This window comes from Pimephales promelas, chromosome 1 (genome assembly GCF_988280905.1).
Source record: "Pimephales promelas chromosome 1, fPimPro1.hap1.1, whole genome shotgun sequence".
In the NCBI taxonomy this organism is placed as follows: Eukaryota; Metazoa; Chordata; class Actinopteri; order Cypriniformes; family Leuciscidae; genus Pimephales; species Pimephales promelas.
The window spans coordinates 4,968,644-4,992,838 of NC_142769.1; the positions used below are offsets into that span (position 1 = coordinate 4,968,644).

General features: G+C 37.9%; 1 protein-coding gene across 3 annotated transcripts in view; it reads left to right on the top strand.

Annotated features, from left to right (window-relative positions):
• The window catches only part of irag1 (inositol 1,4,5-triphosphate receptor associated 1), a 57,745-nt gene that overhangs the window by 28,936 nt on the left and 4,614 nt on the right, over nucleotides 1-24,195 (top strand). For all 3 annotated transcript variants that reach the window (XM_039690877.2, XM_089119041.1, XM_089119037.1), the window contains 17 exons: nucleotides 1,212-1,430; nucleotides 3,781-3,887; nucleotides 4,066-4,130; nucleotides 6,638-6,811; nucleotides 9,040-9,117; nucleotides 9,200-9,246; nucleotides 9,345-9,401; nucleotides 10,577-11,068; nucleotides 13,550-13,628; nucleotides 13,925-14,048; nucleotides 14,124-14,154; nucleotides 16,035-16,175; nucleotides 16,259-16,390; nucleotides 20,876-21,029; nucleotides 21,132-21,181; nucleotides 22,752-22,871; nucleotides 23,028-23,086. In XM_039690877.2, coding sequence (XP_039546811.2) covers nucleotides 1,212-1,430; nucleotides 3,781-3,887; nucleotides 4,066-4,130; nucleotides 6,638-6,811; nucleotides 9,040-9,117; nucleotides 9,200-9,246; nucleotides 9,345-9,401; nucleotides 10,577-11,068; nucleotides 13,550-13,628; nucleotides 13,925-14,048; nucleotides 14,124-14,154; nucleotides 16,035-16,175; nucleotides 16,259-16,390; nucleotides 20,876-21,029; nucleotides 21,132-21,181; nucleotides 22,752-22,871; nucleotides 23,028-23,086 — 2,129 coding nt within the window. The remainder of the gene's footprint in view (nucleotides 1-1,211; nucleotides 1,431-3,780; nucleotides 3,888-4,065; nucleotides 4,131-6,637; nucleotides 6,812-9,039; nucleotides 9,118-9,199; nucleotides 9,247-9,344; nucleotides 9,402-10,576; nucleotides 11,069-13,549; nucleotides 13,629-13,924; nucleotides 14,049-14,123; nucleotides 14,155-16,034; nucleotides 16,176-16,258; nucleotides 16,391-20,875; nucleotides 21,030-21,131; nucleotides 21,182-22,751; nucleotides 22,872-23,027; nucleotides 23,087-24,195) is intronic.

A 24,195-nucleotide genomic window follows, 5' to 3' on the forward strand; every position in this document is an offset into this window, starting at 1 on the left:
ATTGGGAGAATGAAGGAGTCTCCTCTCTCCTCGATCTGTATCTTGAGCTGTGTTTATACAACAACTCGACAGACAAATGGCTTAACACAATTGAAACTGCAAGACCCATTATGATTTGCTGCATTAATGACTAATGCATATTTTTAGACGTGTGAGATAAGATGTTAGAGGTAATATAAGCAAGGGCTTCGCTGTTGATGTTGTTCACACATTTATTCTGCAAAAAAGTTTTTTTCGTCTCTTGATATTGACCGTTTTGGCACTCGTCATCACTGTAGCAGTGTATAAGATGCCATCTTTGCTCAAGGGAAATATTTCCTCTTGAACCTATTTGGGAGGCAGGAACAAAAGATTGGGCTTTGTGATAGGACAAATGCCAGAGAGGGAAACATGCATACATTTTGCCTTGAAGATAGGCAGTTTTACATCATGGTTAAGAGGTTCCTTTACAAAATGTGTATTATTTTATAAAGAAAAAAAACCCACACGCATCTGGATGTAGTTACTCTACTGTTATTATTTTTTGTTGTCTTAGTGTTACAGGTATTCACCAATATGAGTTGTTAAAGGGGTGAAAATAAAATAAGAAGAAGCTTGTTTTCTCATTTTATATCATTTTAAGACCCCCTTGAAGTTTGTCAGCCCTTCTGAGAACCACTGATTTAGTGAGCATGTTGGCCGATAGTATATAATGCCAACATATATACATAATACAGTTTAAACACAGCAAATGAGAGGCATGAAATGAAAACTCAATTTTATGCAGTAATCAAAAATTCAACAGAAATTGGTACTTTTCCATTAAAAATGCTTGGCTTTCGAGCTGTCAGAATGGCAAAGTGTCATTCCTTTAATCAGGTTATTTGATTGTTTTCATTGAGATACCTTGGAGTTTAGAAGTATATGAATATCGAGTTCGGTATGTGCACTTACTTGTACTTACAGTGTACTTACCTAACATACTGGTAATATAAGGTTAACTACATGGGGTTAAGTTTAGGGATAGGTTCAGTGTACATAGTTATTGCAATTACTATAATAAGTACATCGAATGCACATGGGCAACAGGACTGTAAAATAAGTGCTACCGAATATGGCAATCATTCAGTAGCATGTTTATTCCCATCAATGTAACATGGTACTGTCACAAACAGTACTGTTTGGTAATAGTTTTTTTTTTTATGTGTTATGTTTGGTGTGTGTCTGTACAGGACCAAGAGGACCAATCTGCTGTATGTCAGTTCACGCGCTCACAGGGTGAGCAAACTCCACTAAAGAGAGCTCATAGTTCCTTGACAGAGTGTGTCACCCCTTTTATCTTCCCCCACACACGCTCTCGACCCCCTCTCACCCCTACCATGCCCACCCTGCCCGAGGAAGAGGAAGACTCCCCAGAGGAGCTCGACAGTACATCCAGCTCGCCCTCCACAGTGAGTCGAACTATATTTTTCACATCACAGCCGTGACGCCTTTTCATTTCATCTCAGGTCCAGATCAGGCTTTTCACTGTAGGAAATCTTTTAAAGGGATACTCCACTTTTTTTTGGAAATAGGCTCATTTTACAACTCCCCCAGAGTTAAACAGTTCGGTTTTACCGTTTTCGAATATATTCAGACGATTTTTTGATATTTAGAAGAATATCAGTTACCAGACAGTTTCTGGTCTCATTGACTTCCATAGTATATTTTTTTCCTGCTATGGAAGTCAATGAGACCAGAAACTGTCTGGTTACTGATATTCTTCTAAATATCAGAAAATCGTCTGAATGGATTTGAAAACGGTAAAACTCAACTGTTTAACTTTGGGGGAGTTTTAAAATGAGCCTATTTCCCAAAAAAAAGTGGAGTATCCCTTTAAGTCGAATGATATGTGTAGTAATGGCACTTCTGGGAGGATAGACAGACATTTTGGCTGATTTTTGACTTTCAGGAAAAATGACCTGGTAGGTGGTGCATGGGTTCTGATATATTGTGTGGGCACGATGACCCAAGATGGAATCCAGCTTCCATTTAAAAGCTATGTTCACGGCACGCACACATTCAGTCTATTCAGAACAATGCGGAAAAACAGCAAGGCAGCGGTGTGCAATTTTCTGACATCCACTTGTCATCCACTGTTTGGAGGAAGTCAAACAGTATTTGCATATTTTTCAGGCAGGTGTTGAGATTGTTTGCATTTTTTATGGGGATCAAGAGACAAGAAAGCTGGTTCCAGATACTTCCTGTGCCATATGCCACCAAGTCATAGTTTTATATAACAGCTACAGTATGTGTCTGGGTAACAGCTATTGACCAGAAACTGTCTGGTTACTGATATTCTTCTAAATATCAGAAAATCGTCTGAATGCATTTGAAAATGGTAAAACTCAACTCTTTAACTCTGGGGGAGTTGTAAAATGAGCCTATTTCCAAAAAAAAAAAAAAAGTGGATTATCCCTTTAAGGCACACCAAGCTAGCCTTTTTTCAGCATCTGTCAGTGTGTTTCTCACCGCCTCGGCTGTTTGGCCGCAGTTGAGTCGGTGAGAAAGATCACTCTGATTGTCTGTGATTGACATCATATTTGGACTTCTGTGCATGCTCTTTGAGGTGGTGACCATAGACCTCCATTATATGACTGATAGACATGGTTTGACCTAAAAATTTAAAAATTGAAACTACTGCGGAAACAAAGACACCTTAATCTTGGATGCCCTTGAGGTAAGCTAAAACATGCCAAACATTTATTTCACAGTGAACTATCCCTTTAAAGACACCAAATATATAATATGTCCAGTCTTTTCTCCTTCAAACACGTGCACTAACCACCTCACCTCTGACATCAATCCCTGGTTCAGCAGAGGAGAAAAAAAACTTCCTGAAAGACAACATTCCACTCTCAATTAGGATTCCGATATTATCAGGACCCTAATGCCAGAATGGGTATTTGAAAAAATGTCACGTTAAGCAGAGAAGAACTATTGCTCCTCTGAAGACGAGCTTCAGGACACAAGCGGGATTTACTGTTCTGTTTTCCTTTTGGAGACCACAGACTGTTTGAACATTAAAGCCTGTCAGGGTTGTTGTTTCGGTTATTCTTGAGTGAGTTCAATCTACTCATGCAGTGACTCTTAAAAGGTTGGGACTCAGATAAGACCACTCTTTAAAATCACATTACACTTCAGTTATCTAATCCCAGAATAAAGGCCAAACAAATAAAGCTTCCACTCAGGACCGAGCGACAGCAAGCTGCATTATAGTTCTTGTGTATGAAAGTATGAGCACTTAATGTTATGTGCCATGTTGTAAACGTGAATGAAACTTTTATTATAGAATGATTCTTTAACTATGAACAGATTGCAATCCTGCAGTGAAAGTATTTTTACATAATTTATATATAGTATACTGTATATATAAATACAGAAATGGATTTTCACAGTCTTCACAGATCAATTGTAGATCAACAGTATTTCATTACAGAATGAAAAAAAGAAAAACTATGTAATTGGATGATTGCAAAGACTAATATTATGCTTCCTCTCTTAAAGGGAATGTTATCAGAGCGTGTTCGTGTTGTTTTTCCCATGGGATTAAGTGAAGTGTTTTGAGTTGGTATGTGTGAGATTTTCATTGCAGGGGCTAAAAAAAGTAAAGCTGCTTCTGCACAGTACAGTTGGAATAGTTTCCATACTTCCTCAGGACTGAATCACCATTTGCTCTAAATTTCTTTTATAAAACACCACAGAAATGGTTGTCACCATATCCAAGAGATGCTATGAAGCAACCTTGTGTTTCTTTTGCAGTACGCTCCTGTTGAAAGCAAGATGGTAAATGTAACCATGACTCCACCAGCTATTGTGCTTCCAAGACAAGTCGGCAAGCAGGACTCCTGTCCTCTGGAGAAAGCAAGGTATTGATGTCATAGACCCATTACAGGATTCCTAATCTCTTTGGATTTATTAGCCTTTAAACAACAGTTTTAGTAATCCAATCGTAAAAAAATCTGTTAAAAGAAGTCACTGTTTGTACTTGTGCTGAATGTGAACTTCTTCAGTGTTGGTATAATGTGATTTTAATCTGTCTGTCAGACCACACAGCCCTAGGCCTCGTCTCTCCCGAAACTCTGCATCATCATGTCCCATCACCACAGTGGGTATGTTCAACTATACATGTAAACATACAGTTTTAGATATTTTGTAGTGTTTAGAGATTATTATGTTTTCATGTGGGATAATATGCAACGTAAAAATCTCAATGGGCCGGATTTACTAAACAGGGCATAAAGCGCCAATGAAAGTGGAAAGTTCTGCTCTAGATCCACTGGCGACACGCAAATTAAAGAACACAGATGCAGCCGGATCATTTTCATTATAATCAACGCAATCTACCAAGAGCAGCACAAATTAGCATCTGATTTAAAGGTGCATTGTGCAACATTTCACGTTAAAAATACCTGTTTTTCTTAAAGGGTAACTAAACCCCTGGTCAGAGCCTGACTCCACCCACTCGCAATATTTGAAAATGCTGATAAAGTGGGCAGACCCCAGCGGAGATAGAGATGACGAAATAGATGCTAAAACACTCTATCCTGATCGTTTTCAATACTCACAATTCCAATTCCTGACTCCCTACAGTGGTTTTGACGACACAAGATGGTTTTTATACTCTGAAACCTGCGTACGTCACGAAGTGCGGAACATCCAATAGGGAAATTCAACTGCAGTAGCCACCGTTCAACCTGAAGAGGGCAGCACTAAGACGTTTTTACACCATATATTGTAGAAATAGAACACTTTATAAACAAATGTCAAAAAAGTTACTCGAATCAATCACTGGTATTAATAAAGATCCATTCTTACAGATCATTAACTAAAAAAAGTTGGTTAAGTGTTTAGTTACTCTTTAAACAATTGCCTGATGGGCTGAATGAGCCCTTCTCTGATCACTGCGATTGCCTCTATAATCCTGTACAGTAAAATAAATAAGAGGGATTCGGGACGGAGTTTGAGACGTCATGCGCGTTCACGCTCACCTGGCGATGTCTGGCAGGTTTGTGTATTCACCGCCATTCTCCGTATCAGCGAAGACAACTTTCGACAAAAGTAGAAGATGGATTAAAGAGACCGGCTTGTAGTTCATTCCAAACCCCAACGCAAACTCCACGTAAGACAAAGAACATAAAACGTTTGTCTAGTGCCAGGTGCCGGAATAAGACGAGAGTCAACATCGGGAAGGCTCCGGTCTGCTCTAGGTCTCAAACAGGATCCTATACAAAGTAATAACTTAGATTACACTTTATTTCGATAGTCACTTTAGACGTTCTATCAATTATAAGTAACTTTTCAACTACATGTCAAGTAACTCTCATTAGAGTTTTAGTATATTATAGTAGACTGTCAGTAGTTAGGTTATGGTTAGGTGTTGGGCTTTGGGTTAGGAGAATAAGTTTACTTGTAGTCACCAAGTTACTTATTGTCAGTTGAATTTCTGTTGGGGGACCAACAAAATAAAGTGTTAGCAGATATTAAGCTGACAGTCTACCTACTAATACGATAATGACAGTTAGTTGACATGTAGTTGAAAAGTTACTTATATTTAGTAGAATGTCGAAAGTGGACTATTGAAATAAAGTGTTACCATAACGTATATTGTTAGTGAACGTGTTTCCATAATAAAACCATCGTAAGTGGATACAGTAAGCATAAAACAGTTCAACATGGAGATAGAAACAAAAACTGAAGTTTTCTACTACCCCCGTTTTCTCCTCACACACACATAAGTGTGTAATTTACTCAAATGCATTTCCTTTCATATAGACCATTTCACAAGATGTAAACAACACTGGTCCAGAAGCACTTCCTGTTTCAGTTTTTTAACACTACATAAAAGCTGGGATAAAATACAACCAACAGAACATTTAAAACTGAATCAAAAAGTTAAACAAACATCTTTAAGATGTTTTCTTTACATGTGAAATAAAGAAAACAGTTACAAACTGAAACAGGAAGTGTTTCTGGGCCAGTGTTGTTTACATTTTGTGAAATGGTCTATATTTAAAATGACTTGCAGATTTATAAATGATTACCTCTGAAGACGTTATGACTGTAACAAAAGATTTGTGCGGCTGATGATCCTTTGGTTGCGTGTGTGTGTGGTCCATGAGCGTGCACACCTCTGGTTGCAGTTTCGCTTGTCGCCAGAGGGGGCGTAGTTCTGCAAAAACTCAGAGACTTGCGCAATGCACCTTTAAGATATGCTTTTTTGCGGCGGTAAAACCAGTAAATTGACTACCGCAAACCTTAGTAAATCATGTTGCGTGATACATTTAAATACTCTTCTCCCATAAATGTTCCATCTGAAAGGGAAACTCCTACAAATGCATATGCAATAAGGTCAGCCACAAAAATAACTGTGTCCATGCCTCATTTTTTACTGCATGTCTTTAGGGAATCCTGACAGTAGTTTTTTAACACCAAAAAAAGGGTTTGTGGTTTAAATTTGATTCATTCTTATATTATACATTAGGTATGGCTGTGATAGAAGGAAAGCGTGCAAAATAACTGAAACGCTTCCACTTTTTTGCTTCTCCCTTGAGATGATTTGCCGGGGTGGTGTGTTTTACAGCTGTGCTTAGGTTGTGTGTGCTCATTTGTGTTTGAGATGATGATGGACATGTGATAGACCTGGTGAAGGATCCTCTTCCTGAGCTGAAGTTATCTGAGGAGGACCGTCAGAAGAATCTGGAGCTGCTCGATGAGGCCAAGAAAGTCAGCGATCGCTTCTTGCAGCGCAGGGGCCGACGCTCCACCTGCAGCCTTTCGGACTCCCCCACAGGTACAACATGATTACACCCCCATTCAGGGGGAACATAGAGGGCCTTAAAGTAGTAGTTCACTTTTTAAAAAAAACTTTTGCTTATAATTTACTCACCCCCATGTCATCCAAGATGTCCATCTCTGTCTTTCTTCAGTCGAAAAGAAATTAAGCTAAACCCTAAAATTTCACGTTCACGCCGCAGCTCCATTCCAGAGAGATAATAGAACAACCTTGAGGCGGATGGGCTACAACAGCAGAAGACCCCATTGGGTACCACTCATCTCCACTACAAATAGGAAAAAGACCAAAATTGGACAGTTGAAGACTGGAAAAGTGTTACCATGGTCTGATGAGTTTCGATTTCTGTGGAGTCATTCAGAGGGTAGAGTCAGAATTTGGCGTAAACAGAATGAGAACATGGATCCATCATGCCTTGTTACCACTGTGCAGGCTGGTGGTGGTGGTGTAATGCTGTGGGGGATGTTTTCTGCGGATCATATTTGCAAGTCAGCAGAAACCACAAAACATATCGGACTCATTTTAGAGCGATATGAATGTGATTAGGAGATAAGGAGGAAACTGCGGTTTTACCAAAGTCAACGGCTCTGGCCTAAAAAGGGGAGGAGCTGTTTGTCCCAGCTTGTCTTCCTGTTTTTGTGGGAATTACATCAACACATCGAATAATACTGTGTGTTTCAAGGCACTTTAGTGGACCTTTAAAGGGATAGTTCACTTTGAAATTAATTAAAATTAACATTTTTTTGATATGTTTTAGCTTACCTCAAGGGCATCCAAGATGTAGGTGTCTTTGTTTCCACAGTATTTTCAATTTTGACATTTTTCAGTCAAGCCGTTGTTGTCTATCAGTCATACACTGGAGGCAAAGGGGGTCCACCAAAGAGTATGCACAGAGAAGTCAAAATTCAACATGATTTAATGACTTGTAAATGTAAGTACACATTGATGGCCTAAGACACGAAACGAGCGGTTTTTGTGAGAAAACAAACAGTATTTATATCGTTTTTACCTTGTGTAGTCACAGTGACGTCCAAGTGATCTGAATCAGTTGTGCAATGCCCAACTGAACCGAACTGAATCAGTTCAATGTTACGCCGGAAGTGATCGCTTGCGTGTGACGTCACTCAATATTTACATGGTGATTTCGGAAGTTTTTTATTTAGATAAAAAATAACCTTCCATTGCGGTTTCCCGTATATTTAAATATGTTTAGTGAAAGGTAAAACTTCCGAAATCTCTGTATAAACAAAGAGTGACGTTGGCGCATGCGCAGACCAAAGCGCCCGTGCCGTCAGATCATTTTGTCATGGCTATGATTACAAGAGGTAAAACAATATAAATACTGTTCGTTTTCTCACACAAACTGCTCGTTTCGTGTCTTAGGCCATCAATGTGTACTTACATTCACGAGTCATTAAATCATGTTTAATTTTGACTTCTCTGTGCATGCTTTTTGGTGGACCCCCTTAGGCTCCAGTGTATGACTGATAAACAACAACGGTTTGACTGAAAAATGTCAAAATTGAAAATACTGCGGAAACAAAGACACCTACATCTTGGATGCCCTTGAGGTAAGCTAAAACATACCAAAAATGAATGCACTATCCCTTTAACAAAAGGTTTCCTTCAACAGTAATGTTTGAGTTTCTAGGCAGTTGCGCATATCATGTAAAAGTTACAGTGTTTAGGTTTCACATTGTATTTCCTAACAGGAATTTAAAGATTGTCTCATGTTAACATTTATAATGTTTAAGTCTTGTTTCTATAGCTTGAGAACTGTGTGTTTTATCATTTATCTCTGTCACGTCCCATAGACTTCCATTGTAAACGCCGTACTGTAAACACTATTTCCTGTGGTAACTGACAGCCTGTCAAGTTGTCAACCAAGCCACTGGACAATTACTTGGTTATATAAAATAATTTCCCATTGATAGTAAAAAACGAAGAACACTTCTTCCAAGTGGTGAATGTTTTTGTTGCGATCTTGAAATGTTTATTTCAAAAGCAGCTTGTTTATTTCAGCTTTTGCGATTCCCTTGCTTATCAGGCTTTCACATCATGTCCGCATCATGTCCTCAAATGTCTTGAGCACCAGCCAAAATTCCTCCTTTATCCTGCAAACCAGCCACAGCATACCGACTTGAGCATATTCATAGGTCGATAAGAGACAAAGCGAAGTAATATCCAAACTTTGTCCAAAAATGGCTAACGTTGTCTTTGTGTTTCAGCTCTCTCCCCGAACCCAACGCCATGCTCCTCCCCCAGACTATCCAGAAGCAGTTCCCTCTCCGCACCCCCACAACTAGGTACCATTTCTGTCACATTTGCCTTGCAGAGAGTCCCTTTCCATGGTTGATCTAAACTAAATGGTTTCGTTTGATCCACCAGGTCCTGAGGTCTTCGGGACTCCTCCAGCAAGTCCCTCCATATCTCAGGTGAGCGTCACTTCTAATTCCCTTTTATATAGCGTTGAAATTGTGTCCGTTTAGTGATGATAAATGTTTTGTTGGTTTGTGTTTGTTTATGTGGTCAGCATCTGGAGGTACCATCTACCAATGACCAAGAGGATACGAGTAAACCGGAACAGGAGGTTTGTGTAACTAATGTTTAAAAGCATTAGCAAAGTGCGAGTTTTCACTCAAGTCCCCATACTACTCTTTACTCTTATTGTAACCTATAATGTTAGTCAAGTGCTAATGTAGTTCATCATGACCTTTTCCTTTCTAATGCAGTCTGAAGTACATGTGAAACAAGTAATAACTATGTTTTACTCTCAAAATCTGCATTACATTGCACAAACAGTTCACACTGACTTTTCAACGGCAATTATTAGGTCCATTGTGAAAAAGAAGTACACATTAGCATGTTTAATGTTAAAGGGATAGTTCACTTTGAAATTATTTTTTGGTATGTTTTAGCCTTTGTTTCTGCAGTAGTTTCAAGTTTTATATTTTTAAGTCAAACCGTTTGTGTCTATCAGTCATATAATGGAGGTCTATGGTCACCACCTCAAAGAGCATGCACAGAGAAGTCCAAATTAAACATGATTTAATGACTCGTAAATGTAAGTACACATTGATGGCCTAAGACATGAAACGAGTGGTTTGTGTTAGAAAACGAACAGTATTTATATCGTTTTTACCTCTTGTAACCACAGCCACGTCCAAGTGATCTGAGGGCGAGGGAGGTTTCAAGAGGTAAAAACGATATAAATACTGTTCGTTTTCTCACACAAACCGCTCGTTTCGTGTCTTAGGCCATCAATGTGTACTTACATTCACGAGTCATTAAATCATGTTTAATTTGGACTTCTCTGTGCATGCTCTTTGAGGTGGTGACCATAGACCTCCATTATATGACTGACAGACAAGAACGGTTTGACCTAAAAATATCAAAATTGGAACTACTGCAGAAACAAAGACACCTACATCTTGGATGCCCTTGAGGTAAGCTAAAACATATTAAAATTAATTTTAAAGTGAACTATCCCTTTAACTAGAGTAACTTATTATGAAATGATGTACTGAAGTGTAAACTGAATGTAATTGTAAAAGTATGGGGAAGAAGGAAGTGAGAACCGGCTAATCTTTAACATGAATTTTAATGACAAAATGCCATGCGAAACGTGCTGCAGCCACTCTTCTGTTCAGGTACAGAAAAGAAACGACAACAACAAATACTACACAACTGGAGCATTCGCTTTCATGCACTTGTTCTCTCCTTAATCATCAAACTCACTTTTTTGTTTTTGTTCTTTTGCTCCAGACCTTCACGAGGCTAGTAGAGTGGATGCCTAGCGACAAGAAAAAAAAGGTGTCCTCTGGAACTTTAACCCCGCGTTATGCCACCGCCGTGCCAGCCAGAGATCCCGCCGGGGTTCAGAAGGAGAAGCCGGACCATCATAAAGCAGTGGACAAGGGGACGAACTCTGAACACACAACCCAGAAAAAGGAGGAGACTCCTGGCCATGGTGTTAGTCAACCTCTCACCACAGGGGTCGCCAAACCCGTCCCCCGGCCACCCATGCAGCAAGCCCCATGCACGGCCGAAATCAAAACAATAGGCGCCTTCCCGCCTCTAATGAGAGCCGTCTCCTGGGACACGGTGGGCTCCATGAACATGAGGAATGCTGCTCCCATAGGCGAGGAGAGTCTGTCCTACCCTGACAAATCAAGGGAGTCTCTGTTTAAGTCCTCTGGGTACAAGGACTTCCCTGTGCCACCTGGGACCATTTCAAAACTGTCCAGTTTGCGTGAGGTAAACTTTTGTTGTCTTTGGCCAATGTGGTAACCATGCTTTTTCAATAGTTTAATGCTCCTTTTTATGGATTTCTCTGAGATTTGAGCCCAGATTTGGTCCGGTTTCACAAGGATAGACTATGACTATGGCTTAGATAGTTGTTAGTCTTCAGATAGACATCTAAATCAGACCATTGCACAAAGCAATTAAAGGAGTAGTTCACTTTTGAAAAAACTTTTGCTGATTATTTACTCACCCCCATGTCATCCAAGATGTCCATGTCTTTCTTTCTTCCGTCGAAAAGAAATTAAGGTTTTTGATGAAAACATTGCAGGATTTTTCTCCATATAATGCACTTCAGTGGGAACCAAACAGTTCAAGGTCCAAAAGAAACTTTAGGTACAAACTGCAAACTTGTTCAAAGGGCTTTAAACGATTCCAGACGATGAATCAAGCGAAACGATCGCTCGTTTTATAAATAAATAACAAAGTTTAAGTTTTATAAGCTCAAACGCTCGCCTTGCTCTGTTATAACGCACTCCTGTTCGAACTCGTTCATCAAAATGAACAAATCTTTTTCCGAGTCATTTGGTTCATTCAGCGAAAGAAACGAACGAATTGATTCGGAAAAAGATTTGTTCATTTTGTTGAACGAGTTCGAACAGGAGAGTCACGAACGCGCACCACAGAACAGAGCAAGGCGAGCGTTTGATCTTATAAAACTTAAACTTTGTTATTTTTTTAAAAAAATGAGCGATCGTTTCGCTTGATAAGACCCTTATTCATCGTCTGGAATCGTTTAAAGCCCTTTGAACAGTTTGCAGTTTGTACTGAAAGTTTCTTTTGGACATTGAACCGTTTGGTTCCTACTGAAGTCCATTATATGGAGAAAAATCATGGAACGTTTTCATTAAAAACCTTAATTTCTTTTCGACTGAAGAAAGAAAGACATGGACATCTTGGATGACATGGGGGTGAGTAGATTATCAGCAAAAGTTTTTTGAAAAGTGAACTACTCCTTTAAGACTCTCCTCGCTGTGTCCGAAATCTCCACTCAAACCACTATTCCCGACCCCCTATGTAGGACACTACTTGATCGTCTCTCGGCGCCGTTGATTACGTCATTGCTGTCGCACTTTTTAAATGCGCCATCATCTGTCAGCTGGTGCCGCTAATGTAATGTATTTTAAATAAATACATTACATTATATTGAGCTTATTTCACCAAAATTTAAAAGCCAAAAGTCATTTCTGGTCGTTTCTGTTATAATGCTTCTGTTATAACTCCACACGTGATTATAACTTATTTTTACGATCAGCGCAATGCATGATGGTACTGTATGTAGGGCTTGGGTTAGTGACCATCGGTTGTACACTACTTTTCAAAATGCATTCTGGGATACATTGAGTGGACTATATAATAATCATCATTATACATTCGGACAGCACTACAAAATGGCAAGCTCACTATATAGTCCACTATTGAGTAGTGGGTTATTTCGGACACAGCATCTACACTGCAATGCATTCTGGGTAAAATAAGACCATTTTCAAAACAAAAAAACATTGCGGATCGAGTAAGCACATTCAACCGCTCAGTGCAGTTTACCCCAGCGGAAAATATGAGTTTGTTGGAGTGTAACAGTTACAAAGACATTTTCCTTGGGAAATTTAGCGGAGAATATAGTAAGAAGAAGAAATGTTTAATTTTAGGGATGCACCGATATGAACATTTTGGCCGATACCGATAACCGATAATTCTTTATATTTGAAAGCCGATAACCGATATATCGGCCGATAAATCTAAATCCAATTTTTATATAATTTTTGAAAGCCTGATTGCAAAAACAATTAAAATCCGTCCCCTAACACAATTATAATGTTCTCATTATAATTTCATGCAGCCGATATGACGGCACATTTTGCACTTAACTATATTAAGATCAATCATGTTGAACAGTGCGCATCTTAAGTGTCTCCGGTCTCAAGTGTCGAAGGAAATACTTCATTATTTATCAGCTTTAATATATCAGCCAAATTTTATTATCGGGCCGGTAACGATAACATAAAAATGAGCAAATATCGGCCGATACCGATATAGTGGCCGATATATCGTGCACCCCTATTTAATTTGGAAAAAGATTGCTACAAAAGTTAACAGCGTTAATCCGACCATTGAGCAGAGCGTTAAAGACATACAGAAAAGATACAAAAACAGTGCAAGATGCCAAAAAATACATATTTAAGAGGAAATATCCACAAACGGGAGGACACTTAAAGAGACACTTAAAGACACTGAAATGGTGATGTGTTGAAATGGCTATGTTTTCTTTCGGCTGTTTATAAATGGTAACAGAGTCTTAGACCTAAGTTAGCCTCAGGGTAAGTCAGTCTTTATTTTTGTGAAACAATCCAAGTTGTATTAGACTAGTCTATGAGCGAATCTTAGACGTGGAATCACTATTTGAAAGTTGGTTTATGGTTTTCATTCCTCTTCTAGGAGCACAAGCTGGTGCGTAACCCGAGCATCTACAGCTCGAAGCTTCCTGAACTGAGTGAAACAGCCGAGCAGGAACGAGGTGCGATCTTAATTCAGACTTATTGCAGCTTATTTTTAAGGGCCAAGCACCAATGGATCATATTTTTGGCACCATTGGATAGAGCTCATTGAGACCTTTATTTTGATATAAAGAACTCAAATTCGCCCCAAAATGCCACTTGAGCCCTCGAATTGCGATTAATGGTGATTAATCATTTGACAGCCCTAAAATATTCAGAATATAAACACTTATCATAGGCGTACCATAGTGATTCAGAATAAAACAAAAACACGGTTTGGAAGATGGACTTTAAATATGATTGGTTCATCTCTCAGGTCCACCCTCTCCACTCACAAGCTCTCCCAGTGAAGAGGAGGCCAAAGAGAGACCTGACGCTATGCCCAACATTTCAGATGTCATGCTACGCAAGCTTAAACTGCACAGGGGTTTACCTGGCTGGTACGCTCATAAATCCATCATTTGAACATAGAAATATCAATGACCTACTAATAATCCCCTCTTGTTTTGTTGCAGCGCACCCCCGCTCTCAGAGAAGGAAGTTGAGGTGTGTATATTCTTGAGTTTCGCATTATTTTTCTTTTACAAATGTCATGGTTTTTACTCATATTTGACACTTGTTAGTTTTGGACTCTGTATATAATGAAAGAAAATACAGTGCAGGGGTGCAGAAATCATAATGTTGTCATAAGTGCATCACAACTGAGCTAGTTCTGAGCTAGAGCTGTTTTGTTATGTAAGTGAAGGCCATGGCTGAGCCTGGCTTAGGACATGGCAATTTGATGGGCTTTAGTGAGTTCCTGTCCCCTGTGAGGAAACTAACATGCCTTTGTGAAGAGAATCTGCTCCCAGGATGACGCTAGTGAGGGTCAAGGGCTGGACGTACTTTCCTCTCTAATATTCAGACAATACTGGCTGTACTCCTGCCGCATCCTTTGATCCTGACAGTAATGTTCCCATGATATTGATGCTTTCCTTAGTCCTGCTCTCAAAAACACAACCTCTTGTAAAGTCAAGTTATTCATGTCTATTAGAGAAGTCTGGATATTAAACCCTACAAAATTAAAATGTACACTACCATAGAAATGTTGAGTGTCTGTACAGTATTTATTTATAAAAATGAAAGAAAAAAAAGAAAAAAAAGTGAAATTGAACAGAAATCTTTCTTTAGCAGCAAATATATTATTAATAGATATAGATATTAAAATATATTAAAATTGACATTTTAACCATTTTACTGTTTTTACTGTATTTTTTCATCAAATAAATGCAGCCTTGGTGAGACTTTTCCCAAAGCATTAAAAGTGTAAATACAGTAGTGCATTTTTCACAATAATTTGAATTATATTTCTTTATATAATCTGTTCTCAGGTCATGATCTGTACCTGAATAGTTTTTTATTAGTATATTTTCAAGATTTGTTATCACAACATATTTTTTTTTGTCAAATCAACTTTATAATAATTTATTTAGTTGAGATAACTTATTATTTTGAGTTTCTGATGATTAAATTAATCTCCTTCTTTGTATTAACTCACTTTTTCGAGTTCAATCAACTTACAATTTTAAGGCAACCCAGGTTACTTACTTTTTTAAGTTAAACCAAAAATATTTTTTACAGTGTGGTAATCACAACATTTTTATCTTTTGTCAAATCAACTTAAATAATTTATTTAGTTCAGATAACATAGAATTTCGAGCTTCTGATGATTAAATCATTCTCCTTCATTGTATTAACTCCCTTTTTTCAATTCAGTGAACTTAAAATTTTAAGGCAATCAGGTTACTTACTTTTTTAAGTTAAACCATCAATATTTTTTACAGTGTAGTATTACCCACAAATATTTGCTATATATATATATATATATATATATATATATACAGTATATATAGCAAATATTTGTGGGTATATATATATATATACCCACATTATTTGTGGGTAATATATATATATATATATATATATATATATATATATATAGCAAATATTTGTGGGTAATTTGAACAGTTTTTTTACAAACTGTTCAGTTTGTAAAAAAAAAAATACATTGAAAATTTTATTTAAAAACCACGTTTCCACTATCTGTAGATTTTATTTAAATGTTAATATGTATATATATATATATATATTAACATTTAAATAAAATCTACAGACAGTGGAAACGTGGTTTTTAAATAAAATTTTCAATGTATTTTTTTTTTACAAACTGAACAGTCAAATGAATTCATTAATGTGACTAAAGTCAATATCCTGTCAAATACTGTATATGATACATAGCACTTCCTGAGAATGACACGCATGTAAATGAACTACTTTTCTCTATGATTTCTGCCAGAGGCATATTGAAACATGTGATATCAGTTGTGACAAATACTTTCACAGCAAATAGACGCATGTTGTGTTTTAATGGCCGTGTCTTCCATCAGAACGCATTTGTGCAGCTGTCCCTGGCATTCCGCAACGACAATTACACGCTGGATTTGCGGCTGAAACAGGCGGAAAGGGAGCGCAACCTGACTGAGGAAAACGCAGAGAAGGAACTGGAAGAGTTTAAAGGCAGTCTCAAGGTCAGACAACCCACATAAACACACATGCTGGGAATAAACTAGAAAATAGCTTGATTTTTGTGTGTGTCTGCATGCCATTCCAGAGAACTGTGTCAGTGTGGCAGAATGTAGAGCAGCGTGAGTTTTACCAGCAACTCTTAGAAACGATCGCCATATTACATCGCCTGACGAACCGCCTCTCCAGCAGGGCTGAAATGGTGGGAGCCGTGCGGCAGGTGAGATGCTCATCAATCCAGCGCCACAACTTCATGTGGACTTCTAAAGCTGCGGTCACCACAAATTTTAGAAACTCAGCTCACTCAGAAGTCAATTTCAGGCCAAGAAAGTGACTTTTTGTTGGTCAAAGCGGCGAATTCACGTGACCAACTGAACCCGATGTGGAATCTGAGTGGGGAGCTTTTTTACCCTGAAATTGTGGTCATATTAGCTAAATTTTGCGGTTCCACTTTATTTCGATAGTCCATACTTATTTCGATAACTATAAGTAACTTTGTAACTACATGTCAACTAACTCTCATTAGTAAACTGTTAGATTATGGTTGGGTGTTAGGGTTTGGGTTAGTAGAATAAGTTAACTTATAGTCTTATAGTCGGTTGAATGTTTGTTGAGGAGCATCAAAATAAAGTGTTTGCATATATTAAAGGAGTAGTTCACTCTTTTGCTGATAATTTACTCACCCCCATGTCATCCAAGATGTCCATGTCTTTCTTTCTTCAGTTGAAAAGAAATTAAGGTTTTTAATGAAAACATTTCAGCATTTTTCTCCATAATGGACTTCAATGGGAACCAAACGCTTCAAGGTCCAAAAGACAGTTTCAGTGCAAACTGTTCAAAGGGCTTTAAACGATTCCAGACGGTGAATAAGGATCTTATCTAGCGAAACGATCGCTCATTAAAAAAAATAAAAAAGTTTAAGATTTATAAGCACAAATGCTCGCCTTGCTCTGTTCTGTGACGCACGTTTGTGACTCTCCTGTTCAAACTCGTTTATCAAAATGAACAAATCTATTTTGTGTCATTTGGTTCATTCAACGAACGAAATGAACGAATTGACTCGGAAAAAGATTCGTTCATTTTGATGAACGAGTTTGAACAGGAGAGTCACGAACGCGCATCACAGGCGACCATTTGAACTTATAAAACGTAAACTTTGTTATTTATTTATTAAATGAGCGATCGTTTTGCTTGATAAGACCCTTATTCATCGTCTGGAATCGTTTAAAACCCTTTGAACAGTTTGCAGTTTGCACTGAAATTGTCTTTTGGATCTTGAACCGTTTGGTTCCCATTGAAGTCCATTATATGGAGAAAAATCCTGGAATGTTTTCATCAAAAACCTTAATTTCTTTTCGACTGAAGAAAGAAAGACATGGACATCTTGGATGACATGGGGGAGAGTAAATTATCAGCAAAGGTTTTTTAAAAGTGAACCACTCCTTTAAGCAGACAGTCGAGTAGTTGACGTGGCTGCAAAGTTACTTATAGATTGTAGAATGTCTAGGGTGGACTATTGAAATAAAGTGTTACCAATTTTACATGCAAAAACTGGTCCATTGTCAATAGCATATAGATATATGAAGTTCTGCTCACATAGTGGTCACTTTCAATTAGAGCCAGACAGATTTATCGGGAGGCCGATATTATCGGCCGATATTAGACATTTTCCAAACTATCGGTATCAGCAGTTATAATGGCCGATAAATGAATATTTCAAAAATAAAATAAAAACGGACGAAACACGCTTCAACCATGTCTTGAGTGTTGGAGTTGTATAGTTCGTCCACCAGAGGGCACTCTACACCTTCCCTGTTGGCAACACTCGTGTATAACGCACCACACATCCTGCAACCTGCTGATCCAGGTTGTAAGGACTTATTATTATTTTATTTATCAGAACTTTAATATATTTTGATGTTCCTCTGTTCTGTTGTGACAATAAAAGAAAGAAGTTTCTTTTTTAAAATGCATTATCATATTATTTTACTTAACTCATAAATAACTACAAATAACTAATGTTAGGGAAATCTGTTAATGTTTTGTTGCACGTTTCTGAAATAAAAAAAATGTAAAAAAATATCGGACGATATATCGGAATATCGGATTTTAAAACCAACAAATATTTGTATCGGTATCGGCCTTCAAAATCCTTTATCGGTCGGGCTCTACTTTCAATCCAAGCAGCTGCACTGATCAACATGAACACGAGTGAAATCTGCGTGGGGAACGGGGAATGTGCAGATTCCTGTTGAAATGACTGGATTTTGCCCTCAAACATTTGCCAAACATTGGCAAATGTGACTGGCACCTTTACCATTGCTCTACAACATTTGTTTGGGTGAAATCCAGTTATTTCAATATGAATCTACGTGATCCAGAATATTTATGTGAAGGTGTGGTCACATTAACAAGGCTTACCATAATTTTGTGGATAAAATCCTGTCATTCCAGGGATCCGCATGACTGGGAGTTTCACGTGAGGGCAAACAAGTTCCCCAGACAGATTACAGTCTTGTTCAAGTTCACTGCATTGACCAACAGAAAGCTGCTTGGTTTGAAAGGGACTTCTGTGTGAGCTGTGCTTCATGCATCACTACACTATTGACAGTGGACCTTGTTTTGCAAAAAGAGATTTTAGAGAAATGTTTCCTTCAGGGTTTCTCGCGGCCCCGCATTTTAAGTGCTCTTCATGTTTTCATGAGAAAACTATCCTTTGTCTCTGTGGAGGCACTTGATGGGAATGTTTATTTTCTGGCAGATAAGAGATGTTTGTGATAGATTTAGCCAAGTGTCATGCTTGCCCTTAGGTTAATGTGCAAGCTAAAGTAAACCAAGTTAACAGAGAAGGACTCAGCGGCATGTGTGTTGCCAGTGGTGACACTATTAGGCACTGTAGGGGTTTACTACACGTACAGTATCATTACCTCAACTCACCATTCCTTGCTCTTACATCGCATAACTTAAAGGGATAGTTCACTTTGAAATGAATTTTTTGATAGGTTTTATCTTACCTCAAGGGCATCCAAGATGTAGGTGTCTTTGTTTCTACAGTATTTTCCATTTTGATATTTTTAGGTCAAACCGTTCTTGTCTGTCAGTCATATAATGGAGGTCTATGGTCACCACCTCAAAGAGCATGCACAGAGAAGTCTAAATTAAACATGATTTAATGACTCGTAAATGTAAGCACACATTGATGGCCTAAGACACGAAACGAGCAGTTTGTGTGAGAAAACAAACAGTATTTATATCGTTTTTTCCTCTTGTAACCACAACCATGTCCAAGTGATCTGAGGCCGCGGGCGCTTCGGTCTGCGCAAGCGCCGGAAAGTGTCGAAAGTGATTTATTTATCTGTTGATTTATCGAAATCGTCTTCCATTGCAATTTCCTGTATATCTAAATATTTTTAGATCTTCACAGTGAAGGGTAACACTTCTAAAATCTTCTGAACTTGGACGTGACTGTGATTACAAGAGGTAAAACCGATATAAATACTGTTCGTTTTCTCACACAAACCGCTCGTTTCGTGTCTTAGGCCATCAGTGTGTACTTACATTTACGAGTCATTAAATCATGTTTAATTTGGACTTCTCTGTGCATGCTCTTTGAGGTGGTGACCATAGACCTCCATTATATGACTGACAGACAAGAACGGTTTGACCTAAAAATATCAAAATTGAAAATGCTGTGGAAACAAAGACACCTACATCTTGGATGCCCTTGAGGTAAGCTAAAACTTACTAAAAATTAATTTCAAAGTGAACTATCCCTTTAATAGTGACAAATATGTTTGTTAATATCTTTTTAACACCCTCAAAACTCATCACATTTATTTTAACAAAAACGCATTCGAAGTCTACTTTTGCATAGTAGATTTGCATAGTAGAAAATGAGTGTGTGACACGGATTAAATATTTGATCATTTGCTCCACGTCATTGAAAACGTGAATTTGAATTAACATCCTTGTTGATCCAGCAACAACATTTGACACCTAGCAAATACTATATCCTTTTTTTGGGAGATAATCATTTTACTTGAATGGAAGCTTGAATAAAAATAAAATGGCTAATTGTAGCATTTTACCTCATTATTCAGATTTGTTTTTTATTACAATTGCAAGGTTATATCTCGCAATTCTGACTTTTTTCTCACAATTGCGAGTTTGTCTTTAAAGCTACACTGTGTAACTCTTTTAATTTATTCTTAGCTAAAAACACTTTGTTCTTTCAAAAATATATGTGCTCATTAATGTATATTTACTTCGTTCAAGTAATAAAGTATTCTCGTGAGTGTATAATATGCCATTGAAAATACATACGGGTAAGGGATTCTAATGTCGGTCGCCATGTTGCCCCTCCATTAGCCAAAGAGGGACATACCCGTTAATTCAAGCTTCGCCTTTCGCGTTTACGTTTGAGTTAACACTCATGGACGAGGTCGAACTGGAAGCCATGTTAATCTTGGACTACATTGGCCACCGTAGGAGTTAAAACGAAATCGGAATTGAGATTCACTGGATGGTAATTTACCTTTTCACCACTAGTTGGGGGTAAAAATCACACAGTGTAGCTTTAAGTCTGAATTCTGAGTTAAAGTCACAGTTACCTTTTTTATTTTTCGACAAATCCCAGAGTTCTGGATATGCTCTGTACACAGTGGGTTGTGCATATGATAACATGCCTTTGCTTTGGTCATGGCAGGAGAAGAGATTGAACAAGGCCACTGAGGTTATGATGCAGTACGTGGAGAATCTGAAGAGGACGTATGAGAAGGACCACGCTGAGCTGATGGAGTTCAAGAAGCTCGCCAACCAAAACTCCAACCGCTGCTATGGGGGCTCAATAGACACTGGAGGTAAATGGAAATCATCCAGGGCTTCAAAGCCACAGTTGTTTTGCCCCCAAACACGCCCGTTCGTGTTTCATATTTCACTTATGCATTTCGTAATTCGTACAGATGATGGTGTTCCACGTACATCAAGATCCATGTCTCTGCAAATGGGAAAGGTAGGCAGAAGTCTGTTCCTAAAGAATTCAAAAAGCCTGATGCCTTGATGATGGAAAAGTTTCTTCCAAGTAAAAAAAATCTAAAATAGTTTTTAGATTTGCTTGCTAGTGAGATTAAGGCAACATTTTCATTCTAAAGGACATTTTATTGGATATACGTTTGGATATGCGGCAAAGTACAAGATGACTTTTTACACAAATGGTGAGACTGTAAGTCATGTAGGAGAATTCACATTATATTTTAAATAAGTGCACTGCCGTTCAAAAGACTTTTTTTAATGTTTTTTTAAATAGATGACTAAACAAGGCTGCATGTATGGATCTATATTACAGTAAAAAGACTGATATTATGAAATAAGGATACAATTAAATATGTAATATTCACATACACACTGATGATCTGTGTATTTGTCAGCATCATCACTCCAATGTTCAGTGTCACATGATCCTTCAGAAATCATCCGAATATGATAATTTGCTGCTCAAACATTTCCTATTATTAATAATAATAAGCTTTTACAGTATTTAAAATTGAAATCTTTCCTAAAATTATAAATGTGTCTACAATGTCACTGTGGACTAATTTAATGCATCCTTGCTCAATAAAATTATTAATTTCATTCATTAAAACAAAAAATCGTGCTAACCCAAACTGTTGAACGGTAGTGTATATGTACTGAAAGTTATTTTGTTAACTTTAGGAGTACACTAGCATACAGATCAATTTGAAGCCTGAAAGCAACAAGACTTTCATTTTGATTTCATGGGATCTTTAAATTATGTTTCATAGAAAACCTGGGCTTTACTTTTCTTCTGTGAATAAGTACACTGATCTGCAGAACCTGTAATGTTACACACTTTTTAAACCTCTAAAAATATGATTGCTGAACCAAAGGTGCAACAAACAACCAATAAAAATCCTTTATTTTGAATCACATCAATAATGAACTCAAAAACCCACTAATCAAAGTGAATACTACATGTATTATCTGTTCTGACTGGATCTTATTCTCAACTGCACTATTTTACTGTAAATAAGAATATATTTATACTCCCAAATGTATGTATATAGTTGTATATTTATATTTATCACTCTACATGCTCTGCATACCTATATTTTATATATGAAGAGTTCAGATGCAAAAGCCTCTAAATGCCATTTGAAATTTTCTTCTTTAATGATCATTTTTATCAAGCTTGTATATTTAAGTTCAGTAATTTCACTTAAATGGCAATGATAATTACCTATTAATTGTTATTTAAGTGAAATTACTGAACTTAAATATACAAGTTTGATAAAAATCATCATTAAAGAAGAAAATTTCAAATGGCATTTAGAGGCTTTTGCATCTGAACTCTTCATATATATATATATATATATATATATATATATATATATATATATATATATATGTAGCTAATATCTCGTTTTCTACAGTGTTTCTGTGCTATATTTTTAAGCTGTGAACTTTGCACGTAATTTCGTACTGTGGAATGACAATAAAATAAATCATAGAGAGAGAGCACTCGATGTATTTAGTTTAAGAGAGTGTGTCTTTGTCTCTCTAAGGCTTTGCCCAGACGGAGAGTCAGTGTAGCTGTAGTTCCCAAGTTCAATCTGCTGAACATCCCGGGGCAGACGCCGGCCATCGCTGGTCTTAACAATGCACCCGGTGCCCTTCCTGTAGTGGTGAGTCCTATCTCAAGCACACTGCCTCGTCAGCAGACACGTGTAATTAATGATGCTTTATCTTTAACTTCCTTGCATATTATCGAGGCCAAAGCCATTCATCAAAATGAGACCTTCAGGGTTTCTTACTTGATTGTGTTCTCCTTTTGTTTAAAGTGTGAGGCAAAGAATGGCAGTTCGTCAGACCCTACACAACAAGATGTTCCTGACAAACCGTAAGTCACGACTTTGCTGTCTCGTTCCCCATAAACCGTGTAGATGATCACGCATTCATCAAGTTATGCTTTGGAACTGTATTGTATTCCTAGACAACCAAGGTAACCTCAGTTTCCTTTAAACAATGGGTCGATTTGAGCCTTCGCGTCAGGAAAATGTTGCATGATTACATGTTGCCCATCTTAAGAAGCTTATTCAACTACACCCTTAAAAATAAAGGTTCCTAATGCTACGTTCACACCGGATGCGAATAGGGCGTCAGGCGCGAATGATTTCAATGTTAAGTCAATGCAAAGACGCTTTACGCACGTGAAAAATTCCTGCGGCGCGAATGAGCTCAAGTTCAAGTTAAAGTTCGCGCGAATGGCGCAAATTGAGCGTCTGGCGCGTTAAGCGCGTCACGCGCAAATGCGCCATTTGTGCATTCACGCGTTTGATGCGAATTTCGCGTCTGCCGCCCGAGTTGAAAAATCGGAACTTTGGCGTGAATTCGCGCCGCGTTAACCAATCAGGAGCCTAGCTGCTTGCTCACGTGGTGAAGTGTCTGGATGCTTCAATAAATTATTTTGTTAATGTGACTAGTGGGATTATGCACAACAAAGCAAATGTTTTATCACTTAAATCATTATTTCTATATACGAGACATGTTCATTTTGTATTGAATGTTATTCATTCCATAGCTAGATTATATGAAATAGTATTATGTTGTAAAGACAATCAACATATGTGCATAAATTCGTGTCTGGACGTGAGAGAGAGAAAAAAATCACAGGACAGGTTAATAACTTTTGAAGGCGGGCTCTATTTATCATCAAAACAAAAATAAATGACAGCTAGATTAGATGGATGAGGGCAGGGGTGATCCTCGCTCCGATGCGGGACAACAGGTCATCAAACTGGGCGCGGGACAGGCGGAAGTACCGCTGGAAGACAGCGGCCGTCATCCAGCGCAGCAAATGGTGAAACTCGCCAAACGGTTCACCTCCGAAGCTTATGTGGAGAACCACATTTGCCGGTTCAATGGCATTGCTTTGAAAACCCTCTTTTAGGAACCTTAATTTTTAAGAGTGGTTCCAAGGAACCACAGATGCCAATAAAGATCCTTTAT